Below are 11,377 nucleotides of genomic sequence, written 5' to 3'. Positions count from 1 at the left end.
TTTTGGTTTTTGAGACAGGGTCTCACTATGTAGTTGAGACTGATCTGGAACTCACTATGTAGCCCAGGCTGGTCTCGAACTCACAGTGATCCTCCTGCCTCAGCCTCCCGAGTGCTGGGATTACAAGCATGCGCCACCACACCCGGCTAACACATACTTCTATAAAATCCCAAGTAGCTGGGATTACAGTTGTGTGCTACCATGCTTTGCTTTAAAATGTTTATTGTGTCTGATCCTGGTACTGGAAAAAAAAAGTTCATTATTGATGTAGGGACTATCAACAAAAGGTCAGCTGCAGAATTCAGATATTTGAGATGAACTCAATGATAACAACGAATAATATAAAATTTATGCAAGAATGTAGCTAAACATTGAACTCTACTCAGAATTATTTCCTTATCAATATCATCTCCAAATTAAAAATTATTTTCAATCTTTTGTATTCAAATTCCTGTTTCCGGGCCGGGGATTTAGCTCAGTGGTTCTGCTGCCTGCTTCACAAGCACGAAGTCTTGAGTTTGATCCCCAGTAGCCCCCCAAAACTTCTGTTTCTAAATGCTTATTAGTTTGTTGTTAGTTTTTTCTTTTTCAGTACCGGGGATTGAAGTCAGGACCTCGTGCTTACAAGGCATGTGCCTTGCCACTGAGCTAAATCCCTGGCCCTGCAACTGCTAAAGATAAGAGTATTACTTTATTGTAAGTCATTTTGTTCAAATTCTGTGAAGCTCTTTACCTTCAGCATCCAATGCCCTCACCATCAGTTCCAGAGGTGAATCATCTATATAGAGTTCCCGGGTCCGAGATATAATTTCAATGCTGTTTATCACATCAACCTTAACATCACAGTGTAGCTCATGGTCAGTCACTATAAAGAACAAAAAAGCCGAGTACTGAATCCGACAGGTGACAAACCTATTGGATGTCTCAAATACTCAAAGCTTATACTAAGAAAAAAATATTTGTAAATAGAAGGAAAAAAATAGAAATAAAACTTGTACATACGGAGGGAAAGGGCTTGGGGGGGGTGGAATGGGATAAAATAATTTTTTTTGTAGTTCAGTCTGGGCTTGAACATGGCAATCCTCCTGCCTCAGCCTCCCAAGTGCTGGGATTATAGGCGTGCATCTAAAGATACTTATTTTAAAAAAGAAGACTATAATAGCTGTTTTATTATGAAGAAAACAGCAATACCTAAGAATCTGTTTAAAACAAGACTCCAGACAACAGTTCCCACTCATCTATGAAGTTTTCACTCATCCATGGAAAGGCAAGAAAAATAGGAGTTTTTAAAATAGTGACAGCAGGGCACGGTGGTGCACGTCTGTGACCTTAACACTCAAGAGGCTGAGGAGGACTGCTGCAAATTCAAGGCCAGCCTGAACAAAGAGTGAGACCTTGTCTCAAAAAACAAAACAAAAAATAAGTGATAAATTTAAAGTATTTATTGATCAGGATTTGGTTCTGCTCTGTGACTGAAGAGCCGGACTGGCCAGGCTGTCCTCCCCGATTCATCTGGCTTCCCTCCGTGCAGCTGAACCCAAGCCAGTCATCCGCCGGCCTCTACCACTGTCAGCACGGCCCGCAGCAGAGCTCATACGCAAAGGCAGATGAAGCCTGTGACGGCGTTCACTGAGCAAGCTGTATGAGAGCAGAAGAGTTCAACAGCGGGAAAGCAAAGGACAAGATTACAGACACCGCCAGGAAAGATAAGGATGGGACGACTGATAAGGAGGCCTTTGGACCGCTGGTGGAGTTGACATTTTAACAGGGATCATAGAAGAAAGGTTTCCAACTCCCTGAAACCCGCCTGGATTTCAGCCCAGACGATGCTGGAAGTATGGGGAGTCTCGTTTGGTACCAACTGGCCAGGTTTTCTTTTTCATTAAGTTCACTGGTACTTTTTAGGTATACAGCGCCCTTACATTCATCACTGGGATCTTGTACCTTAACATGATGTATCTTGGTTCTTATTTTTTCCCCATTCCCCTGCTATGGGGGAAGTTCAAGCCTGGCTGGGCCAGGTGCGCCACACTCCTGTCTTCTGAGCAAACTCAAAGACCGAAGTGTGTAGATGCTGGGTCTAACAGGCTACACCTCCGCCCCTAGTCCATGACTCCCTCACCTTTCCCAAGAAGAATCTCTCCACCATACGTCTAGCCAATAAGACAGCGCCCAATGTTCTCCACTAATGTATGGATCTGCATAACCTATAGGAAAATGCCACGTAATCAAATGCTCCTTCCATGCTCCTCCCCATGGTTGTCCACACGTAAGCTATATAAGCCTGTGCATTTCCTAAATAAAGTGGAAGCATTCCAGAAACCTCCCCGGAGTCTGCCTGGTGATTCCACGCCTTAGCCTCCCAGTCTGAGCTCCCAAACCAAACTCCGCAGACCAAGCAGTGGATGACAGCACCCTGCCCTCCCTTTACCCTCTCCACCCTTCCCTATTTACAAAGATTTTGTTTCCATTTTTTCCTTTGCCATTTTCTTTCCCCTACCCTTTCCACTCCCCTTAATCCTTTTGCCTTTTTCTTCCATTTCACAATATCAATTATACAATTTGAACCTTATTTACACTTTTAGTTTTTCACACCAGAGAAACTATTCAGTATAAATGAATCTAGTTTCTTGTTATGACTCAGTAGTACTCCATTCTGTAGAAAAACCAGACCTTTCTCCAGTCTCCAGTTGATGGACCATTGGACTGTTTTCTGCTTTTTCTGAGAAACATCTATTCATTTCAGATACCCATTTTTGAATTGGGTCTTTATGTGGGGGAGGGTGTTTTTTTGTTTTGTTTTTTAGTTCTTTATATATTCTAGATAGTAGACCCTTTTTTGTTTTGTTTTTGGTACTGGGGATCGAACTCGGGTCCTTGTGCTTACAAGGCAGGCAGTGGAACCACTGAGCTAAATCCCTGGCCCTTGTTTTTTGAGACAGGGTCTCACTATGTAGTTGAGACTGATCTGGATCTCACTATGTAGCCCTGGCTGGTGTTGAACTCACAGCGATCCTCCTGCCTCAGCCTCCTGAGTGCTGGGATAACAGGTGTGAGCCACAACACCTGGTTTAGATAGTAGACCTTTGAGGAACAGCTGGTAAAAGTTTCCCACATTGTAGGTTGTCTCTTAGCTCTGCTGTTAGTTTCTCTTGCAGTGCAGCTTTTTTATGAGATCCCAATTGTTGATTCTTTGTGCTCATTCCCATGCTACTGAGGGTTTGTTAATAAAGTCTTTTCCTATGTCAATGTCGAGGGTTCTACCTATCTTCCAGCAAGTTTTAGTATTTTTGTTTTCATATTTATATCTTTAATCCATTTTGATTTTAGTTTATTGCACGGTGAAAGATAAGGGTCTAGTTTTAATCTTTGGAAGTTGAAATCCAGTTTTTCCAACATAATTTATTGAAGAGGCTATCTTTTCTCCACTGAGGATCGTTGGCTCCTTTGTCAAAGATGAGGTAGTTGAGTACAGCTGGAGCTGTTTCTACATCTTCTAATCTATTCCACTGATCCTCAGGTCTGTTTTTTTGCCAGCACCATGCTGTTTTTATCACAGTAGCTTCACAGTATAGTTTCAAGTTGGGGATTGTGATACCCCATCATGTCTCTGTTACCTAGAGTGGCTTTTGCCATTCTGGTTCCAAATGAATTTTTGGATTTTCTCTAGTTCTGTTAAATATACTGCTGGGATTTCAATCGGGATTGCATTAAAGCAGTTTTGGAAGTATGGCCATTTTCACTGTATTGGTTCCTCCTATGCAGGAGCAAGGGATGTCTTTCCATTTTCTTACATCCTCTTCAATTTTTTTCAGAGTGCTGTAGTTTTAAGTGTAGAGGTCTTTTACTTCATTAGATTGATTCCCAAACATTTCATTTTTTTTTGGATGCTATGTGAAAGGAATTGTTTCCCTAATTTCTCTCTCAGTGAGTTCCTTATTTGTGTACAAGAAGGATATTGATTTTTTTTTTTCTTTTGGTACCAGGGATTGAACTTGGGTTCTTACACTTGTGAGACAGGCGGCAGCATCACTGAGCTAAATTGCCAGCCCAGGCTATTGATTTTTGAGTGTTTACCTTGTATCCAGCTACTCTACTGAATTTTGTCAATTAAGTCTAGAAGTCTTTCAGCAGAGGTTTTTGGGTCCTCTATGTAGAGTATAAGGTTTTTGTTTTATTTTGAGATGGTTTCACTATGTAACCCAGGCTGGCCTTGAACTCACAGTGATTCTCCTGCCTCAGCCTCTTGAGTGCTGGGATGACAAATGTGTACCACCATGCCTGGCGAATAGGCAGTTTTCAGACTAAGCCTCTGAGAGGTGAAATTATTTGTCTGCTGTTCTTTGTCTGAAGAAGCAAGAGTGTCTGTATTTTCTATTGGCTGTTCTAACACTGTTCTGCATTTATTTATTTATTCCAGTACTGGAAATCAAACTCAGGACACCTTGCGCTTGCCAGGCAGATGCAGTGCGCATTTGTTGACGGATGCCCTTTTGTAGCTTGGCGTCATGTTAGACACAGGAGAGGCTCACTCAGTGAGACCTGGACCACCCTATGTCACGAGGACTGCAGTTTCCCATGGACTCTGCAGCATGCATGCGAGGGGTCTGATGGTGCCACAGGGGCAACCGCATCATTTTTCTTGTGCAGTCTCTCGTCTGTTCCTCTTCTCTATCTAGGTATAAACACCATGTGTGGCCTGCACTCTTCCCAGCAGTAATAGCTTCACTGTTACCTGTTTGGGCCTTAAAGTTTTATCTATAACTGTGATTTAAAATCTAAGTCATAGGGTCTGGGGATTTAGCTCAGTGGTTCTACTGCCTGCCTCACAAGCACAAGGACTCGAGTTCAATCCCTGGTACATCCCCAAAAAATCTAAGTCATGAATATTTATTAAAAATAAATAAAAAGCCTACGACCCACTATATTAGACCCAACAAAGTTCCAGTTCATATATCAGCAATGAAATTCAGAAATACTGCTGGGCATGATGGCACACGCCTATAATCGCAGCACTCTGGAGGCTGAGGCAGGAGGATCACTTAGTTCAAGGCAACCCTAAGATACATAGTGAGTTCAAGGTGAGCCTGAAATACATAGTGAGACTCTTTTCTCAAAAAAAAAAAATAAATAAATAAAAAATACTAATTAAAATAAAAATGAAATGATAAAATAAAAATTGTTTTATAATGGGGGCCAAGGATTTAGCTTAGTGGTGCCACCACCTGCCTTGCAAGTATAAGGTCCTGAGTTCAACCCCCAGTACTGCCAAAAAAAAATATCTATCTATCTATATAGATATATATATACACATACGTACATACATATTGCTTTATGTTGTTTTCTTCTCTCTTTTTTTTTGAGGCAGGATCTTGCTATATAGTCTAGCTGACTTCAAACTCACCTGTATCCAGGTTGGCCTTGAGCTCACTACAATCCTCCAGTCAGCCTCCCAAGTGCTGGGATTACAGGAAAGTACCACCACACCCAGCTATGTTTCTATTTTTGAACACTTCCTCCTACCACATTGACCATTTATTTGAAAATTACCTACATAGCTTCCTCATTCTGCTGTTGTAAGTATACATTTTTAGTTTTAGCTTCATCCACAAGAAGCAAAAAACAAGGTAACTATCACTGTAATATCCAAACTGCCAATGGACACTAGGGGAAAACTCTGTCCCTAGCCACAGATTTCCTTTTTCGGCATTTTAAAATCAATGGAGAATGTTAACAGATGATACAAGTTAATGACCTTCAAAAAGGCTAAGGTGCATCAAAATATGCTTATTTCAGGAAATAGTACACTTTTTCTCAGAAAACACATTAAAAATTAAACTAATGCTGAGACTACTTGTACCCACACTGGGGATGAACATATAAATAAATACATTGTAGATAATAAGAGTCAGAAAGAAGTTACAAATAAGTGAGGAGCGAATGCTAGTCTGAATTGTGTGGTGCAGGATTAGAATTGAAGATGCCACTCTGAGAGTATGTTTATTTTAACTTTTATGTAGAAATACAGATGTGTATGCTTATACAGGTTAGCATGCATATGATTCTCCTAGTTGTCTCTCAAGATCTACAAGCAGCGACATTCCAGTAGCAATAAGCACACTTGCACCTGGATTTTAGTTTCTAAATAGAATTCAACAAAAAGAACCATAACTTCCTAAAGAAATGGCTAGGTGTGGAAAACCTATTTCATTTTTGTAGAGATAAAAAGAAATACTAAGCTGAGCATGGTGGTGCATGTTTATACTCACAACTACTCTGGAGGCTGAGGTGGGAGGATTTCAATTTGAAGGCCAGTCTGGGCAACTTGGCAAAACTCGTGACTTAAAATAAAAAGGGCTGAGGGTACAGCTCAGTGGTGGGGGCACCTCCCTACCATGTATAAAGGCCTTGGTTCAATACTTGTCAATACACACACACACACACACACACACACACACACACACACACACACACAATTAAAAATTTAAAAATTAAATAAACAGCAAAAATAAAAACAATAGAGGTAAATTCAAAGAATGAGGGGCCTAACTTGAAAGAGCTCTTGATGATCAAAGTGGGAAAAACTAGAGTAGTAAAGTAAATTGTAATACCACTGGATTATAACCCCAAAATAAAATAACAAAGAGGACATACTGATGTAAATAATAATTGAATAAATAAAAAGATGGAGAGCAGGGGAGGGAAGAAAAGGAAAGGGGATGAAAGAGAATTAAGATGTGTTATGTACGCTGGAGCTCCCCATGATGAATGCAAACAGTATGTACTACAAACGTGTACTAATAAAATTCTTAAAATAAAAAAATTTTAATTAAAGTGAAGCTACTATTTGTAAGATGTAAGATATCTTTCTTTGAGAATAAACTTGTTAATATAGGAAATGAGAGAAATAGAAAACTGACCTCAGAACAACACAATAACAAGATTCATGAACAAATGGCAAAATCAGAGGGTGAAACAGGGAAAACAGGATATATCAAAATAATCTTCCCCAAATATTTATTACTTACCGTGGTGGTGAATATATGTTCACAAATTCTCTGACCTTCTTCCATCTAGTAAGTGAAATTTAATTCTCCTTCCTTTGAAGGTGGGCTGGATTTAATAATCACGTTATCTTTTTTGTTTGATTGATTGATTGATTGATTTTTGTGGTACTTGGGATCAAACTTTGGCCCTTGTGCTTACAAGGCAAGCCAAATCTCTGGTCCACTGTTGTTGTTTTAGTTCAGGATAGCCTTGAATTTGCAGTGATTCTCCTGCCTCAGCCTCCTGAGTGCTGGGATCACAGGTGTGTGCCACCATGCCCGGCTCACTTGTTTTTTTTTCTTTTCTGGTACCTAGGATCAAATTCAGGACCTTGCATTTGTAAGGCAGGCGTAATGCCACTGAGCTAAATCCCCAGCCTGACCCATCTTTTTTGTTTGATTTTTAAAGAAAGGGTCTCACTATGTTGTCCAGGCTGGTCTCAAACTTGTGGGTTCAAACAATCTTCCTGTCTCAACCTCCCAAGAAGCTGGACTACAGGTATATCCCCAATGCCTGGTGATCACCTACAGTGAACAGTGCACAGGAAGGAGAAAACAAACTTCACAGTGGAGAAAGCTGACATGCTATCTAGCCAAGGGATCGTTATCATTGCCAGTGATAAATCAGAGGTACTCCCTTGATATAATGCAATGAGAGGGGTTCTTTACCTCTGCATTTTTTTCCTCAAAAAATTCACAACCCCAAACTAATCATGAGAAAACATCAGACAAACCCAAATTGAGACAATACATAAAATACCTAATAGCCGGGCGTGGTGGCACATGACTGTTATCCCAGCTCTTGGGAGGCTGAGGCAGGAGGATTGCTGTGAGTTCGAGACCAGCCTGGGCTACATAGTGAGTTCCAGGTCAGTCTCAACTACATAGTGAGACCCTGTCTCAAAAAACAAAACAAATAAAAAAAAAACAAAAAAACAAAAAAAAACCTAATATAAAGAGTCAAAAGTGACTGAGAAATTTGCTATAGATCAGAGGATACTAAGGAAACATGAAAACTTAGTTTAGTAATGAAGTGTCTTGAATTAAATCCTAGAGGAAAAAAAAAAGAGGCCATTGGTGGAACTGGGTAAAGAGAATATAGGAACTCTCTGTACTACCTTAGTATCTCTTCTGTACATCTAAAATTATTTAATCTTTGATTAATATTTAACTAAAGAAGGAAATTGGAAGTTAAAAGACTTAAAGACCAAAACTTTAGGTCTATGAACAAGAGCCAAGAAAAGTTAAAATCTCACAGGATATGCTGATTGAATTACCAGTAAGGAAGTATTCTAGGGATGGCAAGGAAGGAAGGGAGGGAGGGAAAGAGGGGGCAAGGAAGGAAGGGCATGTTTAGATAACACATGCACTAGATAACTAGGCACTAGATAACCCAGCAAAGCATGGGAAATTAAATCCCTCTTTTCAGTGGAGAAATATGTGAGACAATGACAAAACAGAAGCAGACATGACCTTACACAAAAAAACACGAAAAGCCTTGTCCACATAATGCCTACTGTATCTGACTACTAGCAGGAAGCTTTCCAATACAAGCGCATGGTTCATAAAAAAGTTACTTTGGATGAATTTACTTACAAGTAAATTTATAGTAATTAGGAAAAAAAGGTCACATACTTACTTACCTTTGCTTGTTTGTTTGTTTTTTGAGACAGGGTTTCACTATGTAGTTGAGACTGATCTGGATCTCACTATATAGCTCAGGCTAGTCTTGAACTAACAGTGATCCTCCTGCCTCAGCCTCCCGAGTGCTGGGATTACAGGCGTGCGCCACCACACCTGGCTAAGAATTTATATTTCTAACAAGTCACATTTGATGCAAGGGGTGCTGAGGATTCACGTTCACAGACCATTTTTGAGAAGTGTTAGTCTTTATACTATCTTCCCTTCACCCCACCAACCTCAGACCTTATAACCTAAATTAGTTCCAGGCGAATGATTCCCTCTTTTCTTCATTAATCCAAACAACTGGTTTCCTTAGTAGACACCATGCCAGGTGCCAGATATACCAGAAATAAAATAAATTTAGAATAATAATCAGGGTTTATATTGCAGGAATCCATTTTTTGGTCTCATTTCAAACCAACAGCATTTGTATTAATCATTATACAAGTCATTGGATTATTCTATCTGAAAATGTTACATACTCTGCTCTCAACATACCTATTTCTCGAGCAAGAATAACACTGCTGAGGCGTATTGGCTGGGTAGATTCCGAAATGAGTGCAGCTCTTTGAGAACATAAGGTGCCATTTTCATACAAAGGCTCAACAGTAACTACATCATCATGTGTGGAATGCCTGCCAGAACAAAATACTTGAGAGTATGAAATACATGGGTTACAGTTAATCTTGCTGAAAGATATTTCTGTACTTTTTCCATGCCACATACTAACAGATATAAATGACACTCTTGAAAGTCAGAACATTGCTTAGGAACACAATTAAAATAGGAGACTGATCAGGACCTTTTCTCAATAACCTCTTATGTGAATCCCAAAAGTGTTACATCCCTCACTCAATTTAAAATATAGTTGCATTCCTCTCCTCATACGTAAAAATAGAATTCAGATTGTGTTACCAATGAGACAGAACTTTCTCATACTCTAAAATGATTTCCTCTAATCTTAGAAACTAGGCTGCTCTCTAAGATGAAGAAGTAGCTTAAGGAGTATGAATCCAACTCAAAATATTAAAACAATTCTTTAATAATTTCGGATGGGTGGAAGGAATAGCTTTCAATACTAAAGATTCCCTGCATCATCCTCTCAAACAGGAAATAAATCACACTAGTTCATCTTACAAAACTAATTCCCTTACACTTCCTCATAAAAAATGTACTTCTTATACTGAATAAATCTTATTGCTTTTTTTTTTCTTTTTGGTACTGGGGATTGAAGTCGGAACCGTGCACTTGCGAGGCAGGCAGCGGAACTACTGAGCTAAATCCTCAGCCCATTTAGGTTGAACCAGTTCTGTTCAGCTTTTTTTTTTTTTTCAGTACCAGGGATCAAACTCAGGACCTTGCACTTACAAGGCAGGCGCAGTGCCACTGAGCTAAATCCCCATCCCTCTCTTACTGCTTTTTTTTTTAGTACCAGGATTGAACTCAGGACCCTGTGCTTGTGAGGCAGGTGCAGTGCCACTGAACTAAATCCCCTGCTTTTTATTTTTTTGAGACAGGGTCTCACTATGTGTAGTCCAGGCCAGCCCTGAACTCACTATGCAACCCAGGGTGGCCTCAGACTCATGGTGATCCTCTTGCCTCAATTTACCATAGTGCTGGGATTACAGGCATGTACCACCATGCCCAGGTACTTTTCTTATTAAGTTTACTGGTACATTTTAGGTATGCATTATGACTACATTCATCATTGGGAATTTGAACCTGTATATAGTTCTTCTTTTTTCCCCATTCCTTTTCCCTCCCTTCTACTCTTTCCTATTTACCAAAAACTGTTTCCGTTTTTTCCTTCGTTTCTCATATTTTTTTCTTACCCTCCTTAAGAGATAATAAAAGGAGCTCAGCCTGGTGGGGCACACCTGTAATCACAGCACTATGGGTAAGCTGAGGCAGGAGGATGCTAAATTTGAACTATCTTGGGTAACTTGGACCTGTCTCAAAATCAAAAATAATAAAAAGGGCTAGGCCAGTGTGAAGACCCTGGGCTCATTCCCAGTACTGGAGAGACACAGAGAGACAGAGACACTCAGTGTTTTGGAGCTCCTCTAGCTTGAGTTCCAAGCATAGGCAACCTATCACTGGCTCCTCTCACACCAGAAAATCAAGTCTTTACATCTTTGGTCAGAGGGTCACTCGCCCTTGTCCTCACAGCTTTTGTACTATAAACATCACCAAAGGTGAATCTTCTCGGATTCCACAAGTTTACACGTCATCGTCTCTGAGCCTGTTTCCTCATGAATTAGGAGAGCAGTAGTACTTACTTCACAAGACTGTAAAAAGTAAACGAGTTGAAACATGCGAAATACTAGTAAGTACTCACTAACCAGCTGTGTTAGGACCTGCTCACCGGAACAGCTTGAGTAATGGGGACCCCAGGTCTTCCTGCTCCTGAGGAAATGTCCTCAAATCCTGGGAATCCCCTCACCCTAGCTGTCTGCAGTGTAACTCTCACGTCGGGGACCGCGGCCCCCACACAGGGCTCCGCTCGCCCTGACTGCAGTCGGGGTAAGACCACCCCAAAACCCCAACACCCCAACAGCACGGTGAGTGAGAAGCGTCTCCCTCGGAGCCCTCGCGACCTGAACAGGCACAGCACAGACCTCCCCAGGACGCCGAGGGCCGCCCTGCAC

General features: G+C 40.7%; 1 protein-coding gene across 2 annotated transcripts in view; it reads right to left on the bottom strand.

Moving 5' to 3' along the window:
• Nup210l (nucleoporin 210 like) overlaps positions 1 to 11,377 on the bottom strand; it is a 92,177-nt gene that overhangs the window by 80,276 nt on the left and 524 nt on the right. For both annotated transcript variants that reach the window (XM_010643966.2, XM_010643965.2), the window contains exons 2-3: positions 9,228 to 9,364; positions 734 to 865 (exon numbers count right to left, since the gene is read on the bottom strand). In XM_010643966.2, coding sequence (XP_010642268.1) covers positions 734 to 865; positions 9,228 to 9,364 — 269 coding nt within the window. The remainder of the gene's footprint in view (positions 1 to 733; positions 866 to 9,227; positions 9,365 to 11,377) is intronic.

This window comes from Fukomys damarensis, unplaced genomic scaffold, assembly GCF_012274545.1.
Source record: "Fukomys damarensis isolate Sample0158 unplaced genomic scaffold, DMR_v1.0_HiC HiC_scaffold_33, whole genome shotgun sequence".
Classification (NCBI taxonomy): Eukaryota; Metazoa; Chordata; class Mammalia; order Rodentia; family Bathyergidae; genus Fukomys; species Fukomys damarensis.
Note: the sequence above shows the minus strand (reverse complement) of the source record. Positions and strands in the feature narration are given on the sequence as shown.